This window comes from Camelus ferus, chromosome 24, assembly GCF_009834535.1.
Source record: "Camelus ferus isolate YT-003-E chromosome 24, BCGSAC_Cfer_1.0, whole genome shotgun sequence".
Lineage (NCBI taxonomy): Eukaryota > Metazoa > Chordata > Mammalia > Artiodactyla > Camelidae > Camelus > Camelus ferus.
In genome coordinates this window covers 12,710,333-12,734,865 of record NC_045719.1, presented here as the reverse complement: position 1 = coordinate 12,734,865, position 24,533 = coordinate 12,710,333, and the positions used below count along the sequence as shown (strand labels likewise).

The 24,533-nt window shown below is 41.5% G+C and overlaps 1 protein-coding gene across 1 annotated transcript in view; it reads left to right on the top strand.

The window, feature by feature from the left end:
• CDH2 (cadherin 2) overlaps nucleotides 1-24,533 on the top strand; it is a 194,070-nt gene that overhangs the window by 19,132 nt on the left and 150,405 nt on the right. Inside the window, exon 2 of the mRNA XM_032467500.1 lies at nucleotides 9,470-9,581. Within this exon, the coding sequence (XP_032323391.1) occupies nucleotides 9,470-9,581 (112 nt within the window). The remainder of the gene's footprint in view (nucleotides 1-9,469; nucleotides 9,582-24,533) is intronic.

The window sequence follows — 24,533 nt, the reverse complement described above, 5'->3', positions numbered from 1 at the left end:
TTGGGTGACTTGAAAAACAAGATGTAGGGGGAGGGAAATAGCTCAGTGGTAGAGCACATGCTTAGCATGCAGTTGGTCCTTGCTTCAAACTCCAATACCTCCATTAAAAACAAAAACAAACAGAAAAACAAAACAAGATGTTTATAAAAGTTTGACTGGATGTCTTTTCCTCTTCATTTTTTTTCCACAGTGAACAGAAACATTGAAATTGCTCTGTTTACATATATCACAGTCATATTTGAGGATCATATTTTAGGAAAAAGTTCACAATGGCAGGAGGTGGATTTGTCTCTTGGTCATAATTCATATAGGACAATTTCCAGCCCTTAGCCACTGCCTGCGTATGCTTCCTGATTTTTGTGTGTGTGTGTGTGATCAGGCAGTAGTTAAGGGTGGTCCCCAAGGCCTTTTGGTGTAGGTTTGAATATCATCCTTAAATTGACTAGCTAAATGATCTGGGGCAATTTCCTTTCAGTTTGCGTCCTTGCCTGCAAAATAGCACTAGTAATAGTACCCAGTTCGTCAAGTTTTTGTGAGGATTGTTAAGATGTATGCATGGAAAGCATCGTAGCACCGTTCCAGGCGCCTGCTAGGCACTCGATAAATACTAGCCATCACCGACACTCAGTGTATTTAGTCAAAGGAATTCCCAAAACGATTACAGACACAATCTGATGCTACGTCCTCTACCACTCGATGAAATTTTGAACATTGTGTATGAGCATGTTGCCGTCTCTGCTAAGTGTAATGAGTTGACAGGGCAACATCAATGGAAGGCAGGATTGGCCACATCTCCTGGAGTTGCCCTGGGCACTTCTGGAACTTTCAGTGGCGGTTTAATTGCGTAACTGCCTGGGCCACTGTCTCCCTGATTGTGTTACACTTTTACAAGCTGAGTCAACCTGGAGCTGTAGTGTTGCTGTCCTGACATTAGGCATCCAGGGCACTTGTTGGTAAACTGTGTGTCTTTTGGGATAGACATCCGACAAAGCCTTGATGCCTAGGCAGCCTCCGCTCACGTGAGCTGAAGAGATCGGGGACTGCGAAGATCTCTGTGGACCTTCTTTGATGCCTGTTTGTATATGGTCCTAGGGTTTGACAGGTCCAGCTCCTGAGAAGTCGACACTGTAAACCGCATCTCGGATGAGCACTCAGATTTTTGTCTATCAAGCTATCTTCTAGCTCGGAGCTCAATTTCAGCACACTTGTCCTGTGCCTGGGCCAGCGTTGACACTGTTATTTGACTATTCTCTTTGTCATTCCTTGATTAAAAGAAATGAAAATCAGAAAAAATGAAAGTACTGATCCTCAGGATAGTCAAGGACCCATACTAATAATGAAGTTGAAATACAGATGGAAATCACAAGATGGGTCACAGGGGGCGGTGTGTGGCCTCCGTCCAGTATTCTTTGCACCTAAGCTGGTCTAGATTGTATCACGCATGCAAGGAAGGGTTCAAGAACCCACTCACAATGCTGTGCTCTCCCTCCAGGATGGTACATGATGAAACAAAAAACATCCAAGTTCAGGGTTGAACTTCTGCACACTTGAAGCATGTTTCCAGGGATTTGAAATTCAAAGTGTCATCAGTGGCATGACTGACACAGAGAAAAATCTTTAAAGAGTAGCACTAGCTCTCGAATAATCTTCTTAACGTGGCCTCCCACATCATGGGCGGAATCCTGTGAAATGTAACAAATCTGGCAATTATAATTGTATAGGGATTAAAAAAAAGCAGGATTAAAAAAAAGTTTAAAAAAAATTAGTCACGCGGAATTGGTCTTGAACAGTTCTGTGATTCTATTACCGTGTACCCCACCAACCCCTTTAAAAATGTCTTCAGTAATTATTTATTTTTACTTACATTGTCTAGAAGACAGAAGTGCATAATAAAAGTATTATCACAGCTGTAACACCCTTTCCTCTACGGCCACTCCCCACCCCCCCAACAAATCACAGATCATGGGAGGAATTTCACTTGTTTTCTTTTGTACATGTTTTATGAATGAGTTTTTCTTCTTGGTCTCCTTGGCTTCTTGTCAGTATTCCTATTTCACAAAATTCTTTAAAACTGTTTCTCCAGTATTCGTGTAGCGAAGAGATAAAAGTCTTCACCACAGAACAACTATATCGTAACAATGGCTAATATTCATGGTGGATCAGGTATTATTTTTAAGCCCTTTATATGCTTCACAGCAATCCTATAAGGCCAGTAGTTATTATTATGGTTGGTGATATTATTAAGGAAGAGGCTGAGGCACAGATGAAGTGAAGCTTGTCAAGGTCACATAGATGGTAGGAATGGAGACAGGATTTGAACTTCAGCAGGTTTGCACAGAGGCCTCAGTCTGAACACATTCTTGTCTTTATTTCTATAAAGAAGAAGGGAAACAGACATATAAAGTAAAAAGAGGTTTCTACCTTGGTGGACTGCATTTGATAATTTACTTCTCCGTACTTCAGTTGTTAACCAGATTCCGACCATAGACTATGTGGAGGAGGAAAAAGGAAGTGATCTTAGGTTTTAGGTGGGCAGTCGTCTGAGCCAGAAAGAGAAGAGAAAGACTCCATTAGGTTCAAGCTGCTTTCCAATGTGAAGTTCTGAGGCAGTAATTATCGGTGATCTTGATCAGGAAGAAGAGGAAGAGACGGGGGCTGGGAGAGTCCTCTGTGGCTTCGGTGGGATATTTAAGAGCTTGGATTTAGAGCAACTTGGGGCGAAGTTGGACACCAGAGCCAGTGACCAAGGACAACTATAAAAAATAACCACGACAATGGGGCCCTAAGAGAGCAGTGGACTCAGGGCTTGGAAGCGCATGGTCTTGAGACTCCGGAAAAATTATGAGAACAAAAAGCGGTGTCCCTGCGAGTTCAGAACTGGAACAGATAGGCTCAAAGTAACAAGCAGGCAGAACTCCTCAACTCCTATTACACTTCTGTCCTTTTTAGACAAGGAGGTCGATCTTCAGCCTGGGAAGAGGAGAGCAAATACTTGTAAGAGGAAATTGAAACTCAAGATAGGTGAGCTGATTGTGTGAGCGCCCAGAGCTGCACGAAATGAGTTCAGATCCTCTGGCCAGCGTGGACTTCATCCTGGTGGGCTGGGAGGACTCGCAGACTGCTTGCATCTTGGAAGGATGGTGGAGAGTGGGGGGATTACTAAAGGACTGGGGATGGAATAGTGTCCCAAAAGAAAAGCAAAATCCAGAGGATGTGGTGTTCAAACAAAGGAATAGACAGCCCCATGCTGACCTGGGGCAGAATTCTCCAAGCAGTAATGAGGGAAGGTTGGCTTGCAATTTTCATTTTCAGATGTACACAGAAGCTAGGAGATGGCATGGAATTGTTCAGAACAGGAAAAAAAAAGTTGTTTCTTTGTTTCTTTTGTTGCAAAGTTGTTCACCTTGAAGACGAAGGCAGAAAGATAGGTATGCGCTATGTCTGGAGTTCAGCAAGGTTTGGGGAGATGGAGATTCTGGGTTGCATATGTGCACACGCAGTGCTGCACCAGTACTTGTTAAATATGTAGATTCATCCCCCACATCTCTTGAGATTCTGTTTTAGTGAGTCTTGAGTTGGGATCCAAGAATCCAAATTTTTGACAAATGTCCCAGATTACTTGCTCTGCTGAGCCAGTTTGGGAACTACTGGGCTGACGAACAGATATTCCAGGAGGTCGATTCGTGCTGTCATGATAGTATTAATAGGATTGTTACTAACGGCTAATACATTGAATAACCATGTGCCAGACGCTGTTCTCAGTGCTTTTCAAGCGTGATCTTGTTTAATCCTCACCCCCCCCCCCAGTGAGTGGGAGCGATCTCGTTACACATACTGTACACTCTGGGGAACAGGGACTTCTATGAGGCCTCACAGAGAGAAAGTGGTGGGCAGGAGTCAGACTCAGGCATCCTGACATGTTGAAAGCCTGGACTGCAAACTCCTGCACAGGATTATTAATTTATTGATATCAAATCTTGGAGGGTCAAGTGATTGCTGCCCCCTCCCCCCGACTCGGGGCCCCAAATCAGGGCGAAGATCTGGAAGCCACGACTTCAGAGTTGCCTGGTTAAAAAAGACCTGGGTTGTTTGGGTGCACCACACGCTCCATATAAATCAGCAGGGCCTTTGTCTCCGCTGCACCTTTTGCCTGGAATGCCCTTTTCCGCTTCCTCCTCTTTCTCCTGGCAAATTTTTAATCATCTCTAAAGACAGAGCCTAAATGTCACTGCAGCGACGGAGTCTTCTTTGATTCCTACAGGCAGATTTATCATCCCGTTCTGCTGCTTTAGCACTTTGCGCCTGGTGTTATCATTCTGCGATTATCTTTCTTAGTTGGTGCCACTCATGTCCACGGTCACTCAGCCGGAAACCCGGGGGAGGGCAGGACTTCCTCCCCCACTCCTCCCTCCTTCCCTTCCACTCAGAGCCCCTGCCCTCCCCGAGCCCTGTCAATCAGTTTTAACTGCCTGCATATTGATACAATCGCCCCTTCCCGATTCCTGCAGCCCCTGCCGGATTCAAGTCTGTGCCCTAACTTGTCCCCCATATGTCACTTGTTTTTGCGCCCCCGACACACACAATTTCCCACGAAGCATCAGAGAATTCTCTATCAAATACAATCTGCCGGTGCTTAAAATCTGTGCCTGGCTCCTCACAGCCAACGAGATAGCCCCAGGCCCCCCACCATCTATGATCTAACCCCATCTAACTCTCCGGCTTCAACTCTTGACTCCCTGCCTTGCTTCTTGGACTCCAGGGACACCGAACTCATTGTAATTCCCCAGGCAGGACGCTGTTTCTTGCTGCCTTGTTCTGGCTCAAGCAGTGACCGCCCAGACGGCTTCCCCGCCACCCCCCACTGCCCGGCTGCTCCTGGACTCTGCCTGAGCGGCCCCCAGGCCCCTGCCCTGGGCTCTCCTCATCCCCCCCCCCGCATCTCTCCCTCTCTCTTACTGCTTTCTGTTGCAATCATCTCTGTCTTGCTCTCAATTTAAGCTTTGAACTTCTTCAGGGCAGGGCTGTGTCTTATTCTGTTTCTTGTGGCAAGTGGACACTCAGTGTATGTTTCTTCAAAGAACTGTAATTACTCGTTGTGCTTGGCAAGACTCTAGGGTGAGAATCTTGCCTCTTCCTTTCCCTGGAGGTAAGGTCTTGGGTAGTCACCTCTAAGTGAGAGCCTATTTGCTCATTTATAAAATGCGGATAATTTCACTTCCCCCAGGAGGCTAGTGTGAGAAAGAAACGAGATGGTGATGCTTTATAAAGCTGAGCATCCTTCCTATTCCAGGGATCTGCAAACTTTGGTCTTGATGCCTGATTTTGTACAGCCAAGAGTATTTTCACATTTTAAAATGCTTTTTAAAAAATCGTAAGAAGAATATTTTTCGACACTTGCAAATTACATGAGATTCCAATTTTGGTGTCCGTGAATGAAGTTTTATTTGAATGAACAGAGCCATGTTTAATTCATTTGCTGATTAACCACTTTTACACTATGATAGCAGAGCTGAGTAGGTTCCGTGGAGATCCCATGGCCTGAAAAGCCTCAAATATGCATGTGTTGACCCCTGCATCACTCCAGTATCAGGAAAATGCATGTGATTCACAGCCCTTCCTTGTACAGGGAACTTTTGAGATGAGTTTTCCTCTCCTTGAACTTCTGGAACCTCCTGGGCCCTGCAGAGTGATCAGTCAGTGTCAGAGGTGGGGAGGGGAGGGAAGCCAAGGGGCTGGCTTTGGGCTTTCTGAAAAGGAGGCTGTTTCAGTAAGAGTTTTGTGGGCTGTTGGAGTAGATAGTGAACTTCCCACTGCTGGGATGTTAAAGATAGTGGTCACTCATTTTCCTGCTGTGGAGCAGGGTGCCCCACCCTTGGTCCTGTTGACATTTGGGGCTGGCTAATTCTCTGTGATGGGGGTGTCCCGGGCATTGTGTGGTGACTGACAGCATCCCTGGCCTCTAGCCACGAAAAGCCAGTAGCGCCCCCTCTTCCAGTTTCAACAATAAAGTGTGTCCAGAAGGGGCACATGAAAAGGTGTTCAGTATCGCTAATTATCAGAGAAATTAGATCAGAACTACAATGGTGTATCACCTCACACCAGTCAGAACGGCCATCATTAAAAAGTCTGTAAATAATAAATGCTGGAGAAGGTGTGGAGAAAAAGGAACCCTCCTGTGCTGCTGGTGGGAATGTAAATTGGTGCAGCCACTATGGAAACAGTATGGAAGTTCCTTATAAAACTAAAACTAGGCTTACCATATGATCCAGCAGTCCCACTCCTGGGCATATACCCGGATAAAACTATAACTCAAAAAGAGACATGGACCCCAATGCATGGGAGACAGAAGTTTCGTCTTCTGAGTTAAGTTGTCGACGAAAACTCAGAAGTGAACCTTCGCAGCGTTACCGATGGACTTGACGTGGCTTTGACATCCCATTCCCATGGGTTTGGATGGGGGGCAGGATACTGCTTAGTTCCCTCCCTGAGGGCAGATCCACTGGAAAACAAGACACTAGGAGTGGAGCTAAAGGTGACAAGTTTTCTCTGGTCTTTAGACTTCGATGACCTTCGGGAGCTCACCTGTAAAAGTGCACGCTGCCCTAACCAGACCACCCGGGATGGAGAGTGGCCCTGTTCACTGCCTGCCTCCTCATTTGCCTCTGGCCAGCTGCCCCTCCGAGCTCTCTTCCCCCTGCCTCCCTGGGTTGGAAGCCCACCATGGCCCCCCTCCGTGGTGGGAGGACTAGAGGTAAAGAGGCCCCTAAAATCTATTGTTGGGACAGAGATTTACAACACACTGGTCCAGTTTATATGGTGATCTGGGACTTCCCTTTGTCTGTTTCAATTAGCTAAAAGAGAACTAAAAGCATTTGCTCTGTGCCAGGCCCAGGCTCGGGGCCTGGATGTCTGCAGCTGGCAAGTAGCAAAAATATCTCCCAGTGTCCCGAACTTGACGGGGTTTGGAAGCCCAAGTTCTTACTTCTCCGTGAGCCTCAAATATTTTCTGGAGGGTGCAGGGTATGCAGGGAGTAATCTACTTTGCACGCATGTGCCCGGGCACATCCTCACATTTTTCCCTGTTTGCTTTACATCCTTTTTGAAAGAAATGAGTGATGACAAATGAAATCAAAGTCGCCTGTACTATTCTTCCTGATGCTTTTCCTGTCTCACCCTCCCCTGGGGGAGGCACTCTCCTCAATTGGGTGCTTATCACTACCTTCTTCATTTTTATATTCTTAACTACTTAGGTGTCGATAATGTTGTATTATCCTTTGAATTTAAACTGTATATTTAAAAACAGAGTCATCCATCATGCTTTGGATTTTTGGTTTTTGTTTGCAGGATTTCACATGCAGTGTACCTTGTTACCAGTCTGAAGTTGGAGTGTTATATAAATAGATTTCTGAACTTACTAAAAATAATAGTCATGCCTAGGTTGATTTGTAATTAAATTTCTCTTTCAATCTAACGTGGAAGTTAAACTGACTTTTTTTTGTTTTGTTTTGAGATGTAACTTTCTCTGTGAATAAATGTATCTCCAATTCTTCCATTTTAATGCTTTATTATTTTTTTTTTGGCTAAGTGGAAAGCTATTAGTCCGTTTCTCCTGTTGTTGGGTGTTTAGGCAGTTTTGGGTCCTGCGGTTATAATCATGCCATGGTGAGGATTCCTGCGCCCATCCACTGGGGCACGTAGGGGAGAGTTTCTTCCCTAGACTATACCTGCCATAGATGTCCACTTACATCTTCACTGAAATTTTCCAAAATACACTCCAAGGTGACTGTACCAGCTTCCACTAACACCTGTGTAGGAGGGCTGGAAGAGGGTTAGTCACTCTGCATCCTTGACTTCAGACAATCCTTTGTTGCCCATAGCAGACAACAGTGTTCGCTAATTTGATGGGTTGGACCTAATATCTTGCTGTTGCTCCCAATACGTGTTTGAGATTATTTACAAAAGTCCAAATGTCCTTTTTTTCCTGTTTTTCTCGGATCTGAAAAGAACAGTTAAAATACTAGATCAGTCTGGAGTTTTGCAACTTCAGTACCTGTGATGCTCCCCATGCATCGTCCAGGTAGTCGTTCAGCTGTGAAGCTGCCCTGTGTCGCTTCATTCCTGCAGCTGCTTTGAGGTCTCTGTTCTGGGGCCTCCCTTTCCCCTTCATCCCGGTTCCAGGTTCTCCTTGCCTGTGCTGACCGCTCCACAGGCTGGCCCTGCAGCTGTTGAAACCCCTCCCTGGGGCAGCTTCTGTCCACTCTCTTCCTCCTATATTTGGATCCCCATCAACGCAGGATAGAGATTTTTATAATTAATGTAAATGCTGCATGAGTTCTGCTGAGGCTTAATCATCCCGCGATGATGTCAGCAGGGCTGGAAGAAGTAGGGACATTAACTCGGAGGGGTCAGTGGATGGCACTGGGTATGATCACGTTTTAAACACACTGGGCAGTTAACTGTGTGATGAGAGGGAGGAAGATGGCAAGAGACAGTGACTTTCTGATTTTCAAGTCTAAAAAGAAAACATAATTGTAGTCATCTTTATTTACATTTTCATGTATCACTGCCCTTCAGATTAGAAAAATATGTACTTTTTTTTATTGAAGTTTAGTTGATTTACAATGTCATGTTAGTTTCAGGTGTACAGCATAGTGATTCAGTTATATGTATATATATATATACATATATATATTCAGTTATATACATATATATTCTTTTTCAGATTCTTTTCCATTATAGGTTGTTATAAGGTATTGAATATAGTTCCCTGTGCTCTACAGTAGGTCCTTGTTGTTTATCTATTTTATATACAGTAGTGTGTCTCTGTTAATCCCACATTCCTCATTTATCCCTCCCCTGCCCCTTTCCCCTTTGGTAACCAACAGTTTGTTTTTTGTGTCTATGAGTCTACAGAAATATATATTTTCAATTGACTGGTTTTACTTGGTAGAAAGCACTCTATGTCCTTCAGTAAGTATACTGCGATTTTGGTTTTTTTAATTAAAGGGTATATTGAAACAGACTGCATAGAGAATTAGATGAGAATATAAAAGTCAATATCCTTGAATGTGGACATTTTTCTTGTGAAGTTTAGTGATGGTGATTTGTGGCGCCTGAAAGCTCTTTGGCTGTCTACCCCCCACCCCCACCCCCACCCCCCGCCGCCCAGGTTCACTGGAGAGTTCTTCATTCACAATGACCATTTTAATGGAAATGTTTGGTCCTTAGAAGGGCCTAGAATGTGTATTATTTCAGTTTTACTGGACAAGACAAGCGGGATTTGTTTCTTCTCCTCCAGTTATCAGAAAAGATTAACCCTTTGCCCTCTACATTCTAATTGTAACCATTATGAAAACAAAGGGGTTATTTGTACAAAATAGTGGGAAAACCGAGGCTTTCTGCCAAGCGGGATGTTTCTCCGTTGAAGGAGGTAGCAGTCATTGCACACATTTTTTTCCTTGTGTTGCAGGCGTCTGTGGAGGCTTCTGGTGAGATCGCGTTATGCAAGACTGGATTTCCTGAAGACGTTTACAGCGCAGTCTTGTCCCAAGATGTGCTCGAAGGACAGCCTCTTCTCAATGGTATGATCTCAAAAGATACACTTGTACACACAGCATCTGTGCTCTGGAAACACGTTAGCCAGTTAAAAGCCTCTGTGTCATCTCTGCTGTATAACAAGTATGAATTTTTCACAATCCCTATAATGAGACTGTAGGGACTTTATTTTAGGATTACAGAAGAGCTCATAAGTCTCTTATGTACATAATTAGAAGGCTCCTGATCTCTTGAAAACATCAGAGATCTTCCATTTTTAATTTACAGTAGAAACTATCACACAATTAATTTTTACAATGTTTCTGCCTACATTTTAGTTATTTTGAAGAACCATATTTACCAAACATTGATTCTCCTGCTTTTAAAAATTATTTACGGCTGTAATCTACCTAGTATTTTGAATTAAAGAAATAGCTATAATATTATCTCTGATAAGACATGTCAAACTTTGATATTTAGCTAACTTATAATGAACAGATTTAGCAGGTAAAGTCTCAAGGCAGAAGCATGAAATCCTTATTTTTATGACATTGTCTATAGAAGTTACCAGATAGCTGACTTAGATGTACTATATGTGAATCTCAAATATGGACTCATCTCCTATCGAAATATAGATTAAGTTCACTATAGTTATCATCTGAAAACTCTTGCCAGTAAGTCTAGATAAAATCTGAAGTAAAACTTGAAATTGAAAGCAAAATGGAAAACCCCTTCTGTTGCCTCTAATTGAAAGCAAATGAAATTTTGGTTAGTCATATTTTCATGGACTTATTTATCATTACACAAAATGTCATTGAAATGGGAAGGCAAGAAGAATTGATTAATAAGTTGTATTTAAATTCTAATTCCCCACAAATCGTGCATGTCTCTGAGGCTGTTTTAGAGAGCTGCTTTTAGGAAATCTGTGCAACCTCAACTAATTAATTTACACAGGGCTCTACCACACAGTCTTAACTGAAGTGTCTCTGCAGCTCTGACAAACCTTAGTGGTACCATACTTAAGAATACCAGGGACAGAGGACTTTGAAATGTAAATGTTCCCTTAGCTACTGAGGTACTTTGGTGCAGGTTATCATTTTATTTTCATTTCTGTTCTGATTGTGATTTGCTCACACCTGTGTGAGCTTTCTGAAGTTGATTTTTTTTTAAGACATCCTACTGTCCCGGCCTCATTACATGGTTATCTTAATGAGTAAATTTTAAATCAGACTGGCTCAACACTGAATTGCTATCTCATCCAGTGGCCAACGGGGTGGGCACGATCGAGGTTTAATTCAAATCAAAGGGTGTAGATTTTTAACTTCATTTAAGTCTTGGAGTTCTTCTACACATTTGCTGTTTTCTTTAAATCTGTAAATTATTATGTGGCCTCCTAGGGCCTATGTGAGCCGTAAATACTTAAACACTGAAAAAAATATATTGATACGATTCTAAAGAATCATTCAGACAGATCAGAAATGTCAGCGGAATTTGTAGTTGTGCATTTTATTTTTGAGATTCATTTTTAAATGGATAATTCCATCTCCTAGTTTCTTTTTCTAAGAGCTTGTTGAAATTTGCTGGATACAAATAAACACATGGTCTGCCACTAGAAACCACTGATTTAAAATGAAATACATTGGCATGCTGAATAGGTTTGAAAATGAAAGCCTGTTTTCTAATTATTAAATAATGCTGGAGACAGTAGAATTCGGGCACAGCTGCTTGCCGGGATGCTTTTAGTATTACTTAGAAATGTGAAACTTTGCTAGAGTTATAAACGTAAACAGTTGAAAACACTTTTGACTTTGTGTTCTAGACATCGCTGAGGGAAGTGTGTAGGATAGCATGTGGTAGAATTTTTTTTACCGTTTTGCTATGTCCAGTTGTTAGCCCTTTTATGTCTTAACCTTTTTTATAAAACTGTTTCTCTCATGACACATCATTGCTTTTTTTCTTTATCATTCACAGAATATGTTAAAGGGTACCAGCATCTTAATGCTTAAAACATAATGTTCATAATATATGGTTAGTAGAAAAAAACTTTTTTTTTTTCTTGAAGGAGGAAGGCTTTTGTGAAACATCAACATTCCTTTTTACAAGAGTGTCGTCACCGGTCATGTTTATTTTGGAAAGTCATTACTTAGAAGAATTACAGTTTGTTTGTTTGCTTTTACCTTTTATATCTTGGAGTTTTTTGGTGGGATGATAATCCAAAGATGCGTGGATACACTGAACCCAACTAAATAGCATGTCGTAATTATGTTCATGAATTCTGTGTACTGCAGTAAATCCATTCACCACGTATATTCTAAAGCGGGAAGGGATCTCATGCTCGGCCGACCACAGTGATCACTTTTGCCATGGCTTTGTGATTTATGGTGTTTAAGGAAAGAAGTAATAGTGCATAAGAAATATGCAACAGTTTTGCCAGGGATTTGCCTCTTGGCAGGTCTTACTCTATTAAGGTTGACTTTAGAGTCTAAGAGCCTGTTGAAGTCATAACTCCTAACCCTTGATGCTTCCTTTGAATTCCCACGATGACCTTTGGGGAGAGGACGATGGTTAGTCCAACACTGTGTATAGCAAGGTTTCATGGGATCTATTCCTGGGACACTAGACCTAATACAGACCGTGAACGTTTTGGTGTAGAGATGCCATGAATGTTGATTATTTTTCAAACAATTAAATCACAATCTTTCTGAAGGTACTTGAAGAACATTAAGCATTAGAAGGAGGTGGAAGGTGTTACAGTCATGGTAGAAAAGCTGCGTCAAAGAACAGGACATGTTAAAAAAAAAAAAAAAAAAAGCTGGACTCTAGCCGGGAGAGCATCCTCTTCCCAACCACTTTTTTTTTTTTTTTTTTTTTTTTTTGCCCTCATGATCAATTTAATAGAAAGAATGGACCCCGTGAGCTAGTTCTATTCCTCCAGTTTCTCTTCTGGTTTTCATCACTAAGTTCTTTGTAAATCAAAAAGAGGGCAGGTATATTTTGTGATCAGCCTTCATCATGAAATGTCATGTTGAATATTCCCTCTCTTTTCAGAAGAGTTCAGAATTTTTTAAAATGGCCAACCAGGCTTCTCTTCCAGTTTGTTAACAAAACCAGATTTTGCTTAATGTGCCTCTATTTTTGCACTTACAGGTTGTTTCCAGTTTTTCTCTCACATATTGTGCTGCTATGGAGATTCTTTTTTGGAGAACTTTGGTTTTTCTTTGGGGATATTTTTCTTTGGGGATTTGTATTCAAAAGTAGAATTACTAGGCCAGAGGGAATGGAGGGAGTGACAGTATTTTTTTTTTTTTTTGCATTTTTTTTAGGACTCTCCTTTACTGGGCTAAAAGTATGTTAGTTCTTCTTCAGCCTCATTACCATTGAATTTTATGTTTTTCATTTACCAACTTCCCCTCAGGTGAAAAACATCCCTTTTTATCCTGTGGTCTTCTCTGTGTTTGCCTTTAGCAAGTTTAGCATCAATTTTAATATGTTTAGGTAGTCATGTTTCCCTTGCATTTTCCCATTCTGTTTTAAAAGCATTTCTTGCCAACCCCCTCATTTTACAGATAAGCAAATTGGAGCTCAGAGAGGTGATAGACTTTTCCCATGATTAGACAGTTCCTTCGATTGTTAGCTACAGATCTGGAATTAGAGCCCAGGTTTCCTGATGTGTAGTTTAGTTATAATGATGATGATAAAAAAAAAGGTTATGGAATAACATGGGGAGGAGCGAGCGCTAGCTTAACTGTCCACATGTCTTGTGACAAGTTTCTTTTAGAGCTTTTCTCCTTTATTCTCCACTTAACACCATGGCCTGTGTGTTACTAGACATATTTGGGAATTGGTGACTCAGTGGCAAACAAGCCCCCCATCCTGATGATTAAAAAAATATATCTTTCAAAAGATTGTCACCATTAGTATTTTGTGCATACCTGTTTACAAGCAGAAAAATTTAGGGCTTTAGAAAATAATATTTAGCCTTGACTATTTAACTTACACTCCACTGAACTAGAAAAATCTCTTGTGGTAGCACATTACTTGAAAATAAAATAACTGCAATCATAAATTTTCATTCTGTCACCAGCAGTGTATCTGACAGTATGAAATAACAACCACACCGAGACACTGCAGAGAGGGTCTAGGCTGTTTTTAGCGTGGATGTCAAGAGTGATTTTCCTGTGTGTTTTGCCTCGGTGGTCTGTCTGCCTAGACATCTTGCTAAGTAAACTCCTCCAACTCTGGTCAACATAAATAGCAACCTGCAATTACCAACCAGATTTTCAGTAATGCATTCATACTCACCAACTCTGGGCAGCCCATGATGATTATTTTCAACTGGATGGAATTTGAATTAAATTAGTTTCCTTACTGATTGAGGCTTGTCTGCATGACCATGCTCCGAGGAAGCAGTTGTGTGGTATCTGTAGATAACAGCACTGAAATTTTTTTTTTTATTAGTTTAGCAGGACTATACAAATGCACTATTTTTTTTTTTTTTTTAGTAATGTGTTGCTTTTGTATGACATTCATTACTAAGTTGGGAAGCCATGTATGTTTTAAGCAGTTCTGCTGTGTTCCAGACTTACGTTAATTTATTAGGAAACCTTGGCTTCTGTTTTAATTAGCTTTTCTTATTTTGAGAAATCTTTTTTTTTTCTTTTGAATGTGTAAATTTTTAAGATATTTAGAAGGTTGGTTTATAAATACCTTGTTTATAAAGTCGGCCAACCCCTTGCACTTCACTGATTTCCAATCGATGGTGAGAAAAGGAATTAAGTACTGAGATTATTCCCCTGGATATTGACGATAGGCTCTTAGGAGTTAGACAAAATGCAGCCATGCAGATTCTCAGGGGTGGAGAACTTTTTTTTAAATACCTAGTGGCAGTTTTTTGGGGTTTTTTTAAAGAGCTATTAAGTATATAATAAGATCAACAGAAGAACTAAGGAATTTCATCCTTGTTTTCATCATTAATCCTTTAGACTTTATTTAATACTTGGAATTTTTTTAGATCCCTTTTGATGTGATGTGATGTTAGGTCCAGGTTTCTCTTTTTTTTTTTTAAGTTTTCTTTTCTGCTTGTTTCTATCTTTTAATTTTTATTCATTTATTTTTTTAAACTGGCAGTTTTTATTTATTTGGGAGGACAGTAATTAGGCTTATTTATTTATTAAAAATTTTTATTGATGTGTAGTTGATTTACAGTGTTAGTTTCAGGTGTACAGCAAAGTGATTCAGTTATACGTATACATACATATATATGTTCTTTTGTATTTATTTTTTAATGGAGGGTCTGGGGATTGAACCCAGGACCTCATGCTTGCTAAGCACGCACTCTGCCCCTGAGCTGTGCCCTCCCCCTAGGTCCAGATTTCTTAGTGCCATCCTGCAAACAGATAAGCCAGTTTGGGTGGTCACTTTTGTTTTTAAGTCGTTTTGCAGCTATTCATAGCCTTCGGTAATTTGGAGTCGCCGAAGTCCGATGTCTCAAAAAATAGCAACCAGATCTGTGTTAAAGAAAGTCACACTTAACCTAGGCAGATGTATTGGCAAGCAGGCACCTGAGTGGTTTAAAATCTATCCTCCTGAGGTCAGAGAACCCCTTTCTGTCCATCCTTTTAGGCTGTCTAGTAAGCTCCTAGTTGAGAGTAGAAGGTAAACACAATAAAAAAGAATTTATGTTAGATGGTATAAATGCTATGGAGAAAAATAATACAAAAAAGGGAAATAGGGAGAATGTGTGGCTTTGCTGTTCAAATGCGATAATCTGGGGAGGCTTCATTGCATAGGAGACATTTGAGAAAGAATTGGTATTGGAGATGGTCTAAGGGGAAGAACATTCAAAATACAGCAGACAGCAGGTGCAAAGGTCCTGAGGCAGGAGTGTCTCTGGAATGCTGAAGGAGCAGCAAGGAGCCCAGTGTGGCCAGTATGGAGAAGAGGAGGTGCAGAGTAGTAGGGGATGAGGTCAATGGGGCTGGAGCAGTGATGGGCCACATTGTGTGGGGTCCTATAGACCCCTGTGAGGACGTAGACTTGGACCACGAGGAGATAAAGAGCTATTGTGGGGCTTTCATTAGAGGAAAGACATGATCTGACTGACAAAGTAATGTTATTCTGGCTGTTGTGTTGAGAAAAAACCTAAGAGGATGAGAGGGGAAGAGGAGACCAGTTAGGAGGCTAGTGATAATCTAGGTGAGAGAAGGTGGTAGGCTGGACCAAGGTGGTAGCTGTAGAAGTAGGAAAAGGGGGTAAATTCTGAATATTAAAAATATAATTTTTTAACGTGAAATGCACATGACATTAACCATTTAAAGTGAACCACTCAATGGAATTTAGTGCATTTCAGTGTTTGGCAAGCACCACCTCTATCTAGTTCCAAATTGTTTCCAGCACTTCAAAGTGTAACCCTTATCCATGAAGCATTTTCTCCCCAGTCCTCCCCCAGCTCCACAGACCTTTTGTGCCTGGCTTCTTTCACCTAGCATGTCTTGGGGCTTCATCTGTGTTGCAGCATGTATCAGTACTTCATTCCTTGTTACGGCTGAATGATGTTCCATTGTATGTATGTGTATGTGCACATAGTTTGCAATTTATTGCAACTGTTTGTCTGTATTAGTTGATGGACATTTGGCGTGTTTTCACCTTCTTTGGGTATATACCTGGGAGTGGAATTAAGAGGTCATATGGTAATTGTGTTTAACTTTTTGAGGCACTGACAAACTGGTTTCCACCACAGCTGAACCAGTTTGTGTTCCCACTAGCAATGTGCAAGGGTTCCAATTTTTCCACATTCTCACCAAAACTTGTTATTTTCTGTTTATTTTGATTGTAGCCATCCTAGTGAGCGTGAAGTGGTACCTCTTGGTGGTTGTGATTTGCCTTTTCTGAATGACTAATAATGTTGAGTACCTTTTCATGTGTCTCACTTGTTTATCTTCTTCGAAGAAATGTGTATTCAAGACCTTTGACCATTTTTTAATTGCTTGGTTTTCGTTTGTGAGTTGTAAAATTTCTTTATATATTCTGGATATTGGACCCTTATCAGACATACGATTTGTAAATATTTCTCCCATTCTCTAGGTTGTCTTTTCATGTTCTGGATAATGTCCTTTTATGCACAAAATTTTTTGACTTTGATAAGATACAACTTACCTATTTTTCTCTTATTGCTCTTGCTTTTGGTGTCACATCTGAGAATCCATTGCAAAATCCAAGGTCATAAAGATCTATCCTTGTGTTTTATTCTAAAATTTTTATCATTTTAGCTCTTATATTTAGGTCATTGACCCATTTTGAGTTAATTTTTATATTTCACGTAAGTTAGAGGTCCAACTGTGTTCTCGGAATATGTTTTGACAATATGATTTGATGGATTGGATGGATGGTGCAAGAAAAAGGGGTCACAATGGTGCCACAGTGTTTGGTCTGAACACTGGAAAGGCTGTTAGTCACTGTGACGGGAAAGATTAGGAACTGGGGTTGAGTCTGCGGAGATGAGTATCAGTGATATGGAGAAGACATTTATATGTGGGTTTGGGGTTTAGTGGAGTGGGCTGGGCTGCAGAGTGGGGAGCACTAAGCGTATGAAGCAAAGCCATGACTCAGCCTCCATCACTAAGAGGATCAGAGTGTGAGGAGGAGAAAACCAAAGAAAGAAGTGGTTTCATATGGAGCCTTTGAGCATCCTTGTGTTAGGAGGTCAGGATTAAGAGGTGGAAGGGAGACTGGGAAAGAGTAACCAAAGAGGTAGGAGAAAACTCAGTAGGATGTGGTGTCTTCAGAGTCGAGTGAAGGAACGTTTCAGAGGGAAGGAGCAACCATCTGTGCCAGATGCTACTGAAGGATCAGCTCAGATGAGAACTGAGAATTCACCACTGATTTCGCAACATGGAAGTTACTGGACATCTTTGATTGGGATGTATTCAACAGTCAGGTGGAGAAGGGAAGCGGTATACAGACTGAGTTTTCCTTTAGAAGGAAGAAGAGAAGCTGGGTGGTGGTTGGAGAGAGAAGTGGGGTCAACTGAGGATAATTTTTAAAGATGGGAGTAACATGTTTGCTTGATGATGGCAAAGAACCCAGTAGGGAGGGGAAAAGTGATGGTGCAGAAGAGAGGAGAGAATTCAAGGGCAGTATCACAGAGTGGACTAGAGAAATCAGATCAAGCGGTACTTGGAAATCTGTGTCTACGACACGCTCCACAGATGTCTTCCTGTACCTGCATTTAGGAACCACGCTAACACATTTTGTTGAGTCACTCCTAAAAGGGTTTAAAATCACTTCATTTCAGCTTGATGATTTTTATGTCAGCAGAAGGTTTGCTCTACAGAAATGGCAGATAGGATAAAAATGAAACCCTGGTGGTGTTCGATGATGTGTTTTCGTTGCTGTAGCATCCTTGACAGATGGTTATCCAGTTTCTGCAAGAATACCGCTGCTCCTCCCTCCCCCCGAATGAGGAAGAGATCACTCCTTTACAAAGTCTGCTCCACCATTGGAGAGCTCGAACTGCTAAAAAGTGGTTTCTTAAAAAGTTTAACTGAAGCATCTGTTCCCCAAATTTTTACCCACAGGGTGGGTGCCTGTTTCATCGTTTGGCACCGCACGGAGCAGCAAGTGCGTTCTCTTTTCCTCTGAGGTCATTCATTTCATCCTTCTGAGTGCGACAAGTATTTTTGATCACATGTTCTATGCCAGGTCGATTTCAAGGAACAGGGCAATGCTGGTCAACAAGACGGGCAAAAGCCTTGTGGGGAAAACTTACATTGAGAGATGCTTCAAATACCTGAACATAAGCACCTTGGCTCCTTTAATCTCTGCCGCAGGCTGAACATCAGACAGCTTCTTTGGTGGTGTTTGAACATTCTGGATTCCTCTTTCAAATGGAGGAAGCTGAGCTTCCCTCCACAACTGAGCTCGCACCTCCTGCATCCTGCCCCTGCTGCCGAGGTGTTCTTCTTGCCTTCGATGAAGATGCAGCCCCAGTGCAGCCCAGGGTGAACTTGGCGTTGTTCACCGCTGCATCGTTCTCTTGGGCTCCTGTTATGACAGGGGTTACCAAAAACTCCTGGGTGCTTTTCGGATGAACTGCTTACTGTTTTGCACTTTAAAAAAAAATGATTTTTGACTTCAAATGTTAGACCTGGAAGTAGATTTTTTTTTTTTTTCAAAAAGGCCCTAGCTTCAACACCATCTGGAGACCCCAACTGGCAACCCAGGCACAGAGAAGCCCCAGGAATCAATGCCAGTATTTATTTTAAATCCTTATTTGAATAAAGGGGCATATGATAACATCTACAAGTTTTAGTTGACATAAGCTGCCATTCGATGGAGTAAACTATACATACACACACACTCTATAAATTGTTAAGTGACCAAAAAGTGGTTGACCAGTTTCAGCCTACAGCAACTAAGACACGTGTTGAGACTTTATTTTAATTCGTAGTCTATGATTTTCCTAAATTAGGATTTCTCTGTGTTAGGCAATGGAGAAAAGGCCTATTTCAGATACGTGTAGGTACAAATAACAGAGGATTTACATCACCCCAGTTATTACTGTTTCAGATTCCTGCTGAAAAATGAATCTCATTCATTTTAATGAATAATAAAAATTACCTATTTTCAAAAATGCCTGTATCTTATTACATGCAAAAATGTATATATCCAAAGTACATCGATAGGTGTTCCAAAGGTTCCATTTCATCCTGAGGACTTTTGTGTCAATAGCTGGTTATCCTCCACATTGACAAAACATAGAACAAAGATTGATCTTTTATTGCATTCAGAGATGTGAGCACTTTTGTGTTGTTTTTTTTTTTCTGGCCATCAGTAACTTTGTGTTTTGAACCCTGTCTCTGCCGGATCCCAAAGTTTGCTTCTCTTTTTTTATTTTTGCCGTTCAGTAAGTTTTGACAAATGCGTTCTCTCATGTAGCAACAACAAAAAAACAATAAAAAGAAGGAACATTTCTATCACCCTAGAAAGTTCTCTTATGATCCCTCCCATTCAGTCCCCACTTCCCCAGAGACAACCAGTGTTCTGATTTCAGTCACCAAAGGAAAACTGGCTTCTTTAATGGCCCCTTGTTGAATCTTTTACAGATCACTCTGGTGGGGATCCCCTCACTTGTAAGGGGAAGGTCACTGACACCTCGTTTGGTTATTTTTCCTTCTTCAGTGTTGACTAGGTTCCTTTCATGGATGCTTCACTTTGCTGTTATTTGGGGGGCAAATGTCTTTCAGGCTTTTTTCCAAATGGAATCATCTTCACACTCTGTTGTCTCAAGAGTGGAAGTGAGACCGCCATTCACTTTTGAAGACGTGTCTGTTCACCGGAGGAGCCTCCCTTTAGCAGCCAGTCAGTCTCTGTGACATTTCACCTCCGCTTTAGTTTAGGTGTCCAGTCGTATCAGGAAGTACCCCTGTAACATACAAATCCACCAGACTTTAACTGCACTGCCTTTTAAGTTGACTGCTCCATGGCTCTGCGCTCTGTGTATGCTTTTATTCTTTCAAGTATAACTTTGGTTTCTAGGGTCTGGATTAAAAAGTGCAGAGTATCACTCTTCCAAACTTCTCCTGTTTTAACTTCCTTTCTTCTTTTCTTCCTTCCTTCCTTCCTTCCTCCCTTCCTTCCGTCCTTCCTTCCTTTCCTTCTTTCTTTCTTTCTTTTTTCAACCAATATGATTGGTTTTCACATTTTGGGATTTTCGCAGGTGAACTCTGGGAGATTCTAATCAAGGTGGTCTTCTGCCAGATTGGCCTTTGAGTGTATTTCCATGACAGAAATACAGCTCGGATGGATTTTTAGAGGTATTACACTTTGAAGGTTGTGCATTACCTCTTTTCTATTGCTTTTTTAATGTAGAAGCCTACTTTCTGTCCTTGTTTGAATACTACCAGCATCTATAATGGATATCGATGAAACCTTTGTTCACGTTAACCATCAGAACATATCCGTGTCCACTGTTACGATGTTTCTGTCTGTTTTCAAACCTCTGAATATTTATTTTAACCAGATGCTCAGATAAGGAGTCTTAAGTTCTCAAAAAGTGCTAGTAAATTGAGACTGAGATAGTCTTACTTACCTGATAGAAAAAAAAATACGGCGAAGAAAATGGCCCACAGGTTCTAATTCCTAGGGCTGAAATCTCCTCTTTCCTGGCCCCTGCGTTTGCTTGCTGAAGTTGGTCTGACCAAGGGCATTTCTGTCAGAGGGGAGGCACCTGAAATGCTACATTTTCAAACCTTCCAAATATGATTCCCTGATGTCTCTCATTATTTCGTTATTCCTAACGTCTTTCATTTCAGAATTTCACTTTAAATCAAGTGTCTTCTGATTAGCAGGCATTATGAATTTAGCCAAGTGTGGATGTAGACATTCTCAGAGCCTGGGGAGTATTTGTGTTCCTAATATTTACTCAACAAATATTTGTTTTCTCCCATGAGTGAGGATATCACTGTGCAGTGCTTTGGAAAATGCCAGTGCCTAACCAACACATATTGGTTGTGGTCGTGGGGAAAATAGTCACAATTTGTGGCAATTATTTAAATTATGAATTTTTCTTTGTTGCATTTCTGTATGGTTTTAAAGGGCAAAACTAATGGGCCACCTTTGTGAAATGATCGGAGAAAAATTTCGACAGAGCTGAGTATTTGTTCTCCGAGTTCCTCTGTGAAATTAAACCCTGCAGGTTTCCACATTATTCATATATGTAATTATTCCTTCAGTTCAGTCACTTAGATCCGCTGTGGCATCTTTTGTTGACTTGTCATCTATTCGGTCGATGTAGAAGACATTTATTAAAGCATCTTGTTGCATTTGTATTGTTAGAAAATGTTCCCTTATGAGTTAATCTCACACTAACTACTCAACCTGAGAAAGCCTCAGTATGGTATTGTCACTTTACTAATGATTAGCAAATTAGCAGATAGCGTGAATTCTCAATCCCTATTTGTGCTGCATTCTCCAAAGTTTAATAGTTTTATATTTAAATGTCCTAATTGCTTAACCCATCTCAAATCATGATTATAACTTATCATTTTCCAGGCCACCATTTAAATAAACTAGGCAATTAAGAAAGAATACATCCTTTGTTTTGCTGATTACTGATACATGATGTCTGGTGGCTGCAACATACACACTCCAGCAATGCTGCCTTGAAATTTGTTAAAATCACCTTCCTTTTGGTTATTATAAACTATTACATTAGCATAGTGCTTTATACTTCCTTAGAAACTTCATAAAGGTTATTTTGGCTGCCCCAAACTCTGAGGCGGGGGTGGGAAAGGGAGCATTTCTATGTTCATATAATGAAACTGAGTTCATGGAGGTGAGGTGATTCACTTGGAATCGTTAAGAGTAATAAGTGGCTGGATGTGGTCTGGATAGTCTTCTGATTTCTGTCCCTTGTGCAGAATCCTTCCCCTCCAGCACATGAGGTCAGGGCTTCTCAGAGAGGCTGTTTGGATGGAACGTGTCCTGCACCTCCCACTCTCTGACCCACTCTCTGCCTCTATTCACTTGCCTGTCTGGGGTTTTAAAATCTGTGTTGCCAGTCAAGTTATACATTCATTTTTTCATTCTTTTCCTGAGAATGATCACAAAACCTTGCTTGTTTCCCTCGTAAGGTCACCTGAGTTCTTCTCAGTTCTTGGCTCCAGTTGCCCCACCTTTTTGAACTCTGATGTGTTCTCAGCAACCTTAGTTCTGCTTTAGGGTTTTGTTGTTATTGTTTGCTTATTTGTTTGTTTTTGTCGGGGAGCAGGTAGTTACACCATCGCCGTTGACCCAGCATACTTTCTGCCATGAATGTGTTCTATTTAAGAAATAGAAATTCATTTCTATGGAAGATGACAGAAGACACAGGAAGTTCATGAAACAGTATCTCATTTTGCTGGATATCACTGGGCTCAGCTGCAAAGCTGAGTCCTCTTGTTTGCCCCAGCATCCTTGTTGCTGAGCGAAGATCTAGTATGTGAGTGCCCTAGACAGCAGCAAGAGACTGCACGCAAACAATAATAATAGGTTTCTAATTTATCCAGGTTATTTATTTTCCAGGCCACTTTAATAGAAATTAAGTCTTAATTTCTGTGTCCCAGGTCCCTAATAGAAATTAAGTCTTTAGTCCTTACCTGTGTTACAGGTAAGGAAATTCAGACATAAACATTTTGAAAGCTATTTGCCCAGGGCATACCATTAGCAAATGGTGGCACTGGGAGTTGAATCCACGTCTGTGGGGTTTCCACTCCCTTCCTCCTGATGTACCAGGCTGCGTCCATAGGGAGTACCTGGAAATTCAGGTAAGTGAGGAGCCAGATCCAGCAGGGATGAGGAATTGGAGGAGGCAATTGAGCTCCACTTTGGAGAGTGGCAGATAAGGAGGAAAGATAGATAAGGAATGTGTGTGTGTGAGATCAGACTGACATGGGAGGAGATTTTTATTGGAGAACACTCCCCCCGAATGTAGACTGATGGGAGAAAGTTTTAAAGATCCTTGGATTCCAGAGTGAGGGGTTGAGTTGGCTGATGAGGCAGGAGTCATCTAGAACCGGGAAGGAGAACTAGGCCATTATGAATTCCGGAGAGGACAGTAAGGATGAAGCTAACTTTAAAAGCTGCAAACGGCAGGTGAAGAATGATTTATGCAAATCGGTTGTCTGATGGACGTCCTGGTGGCCTTCCCTGAGACCCATCCCTCAGTTACTGTTTGGATGTCTACCCCCGAGTGCCCCCTGCAGTTCACAGCCTTAGGGGAAGCTGAAACCACCTCTGGTTCTGGCGATAAAAGACATCATAGTCCTGTTCCTACAACCACAGTGGGTACTCTTGGACCAGTGGGGTCAAATTTAGGGAAATTTTGCTCCCTTTCAACCTGTCTGTCTAGGTCTTTTGCCCCCTCACCCTCCACCTCTTCCCTTTCCCTGCAGGATTCTTTTCCTCCTTGGTTGAGGACGAGGAAGAACATAGTCTCATAGTTCTTGTCTGTCAGTCACTTCCAGGCAGTGTGAAGCGAAGGCAAGAAGCCTGGCCCTTGATAGAAATTACCAAACTGCTGAATTCATATAATCTGGAGCTTTTCCCATTCGATCGTGAAAGGCAGCCCGAGATGAGTTTCTGTTACTCACAGTGAGTTGCATCCTAGTTGATCATGGGTCTTTCTGAGGGTCGGGTGAGGATGGGAGCCCAGGCTTCATGGCTATGAGGGAACGAGAAGCTGGATTCTGTGGTTACGGCCAGAAATAGAAGTGTCAAGACAGAGGTGTGGAAGGTGCTGCTTAGCTCAGTGGTCTGTGTTCTGGATCTGAGACGATGTTCAGGGCTCTGCAGGGGACTGTGTCACTTAGGAACCCAGGACCCCCAGTGCCTGGCACAGTACTTGCCCAATCCTGACCTTGACATGAGCTGATAGATTAAATGAGTGAATGATTGGGAACAAAAGTTTAGAGATTTACTGAGAAATAGGAAATGAGGTCAAGGAAAGAATCATCCTTTGCAGGGAGATCATGAAAATTAAGAGAAAAGTGAAGTGTTTGGTAATTTAGAAAGATGGAAATGGGATGCTAGCTTGTGAATTGGTGGAAAGTATTTGGGTAAAAGGAAAATGTAACTAAACTGTGGGGTCTCACTGTTTTAGGCCACAAAAACTGCTTTGGGAACAGAGAAACAATTTCATCTCTACTTTTCTTTCTCTCTCTCTCTATCTCTCTCTAAATGGACCAGTTTTTTTTCTAAATCTCTTCCAAAATATTTTCATTTTCTTATAAGAATGCATTGTAAAATAGAGAAGCACAGGAAGAAAAATTAAGGGCTTTTTCTAGGTCAGATCTTAATAGAAAATCACCATGGCAGTGATTGATGTGCTGTGTGAAGATTCTATCAAAGTGTTTCTGTAACTTGCCTAGAAGTGAAGGAAGGCGTTGTCATTAAAAATCCACAGGCTGCTTACACAGGGACCCTGCTATGATCATCTTCACTCCTGTGGCCTCTTTTCTTAC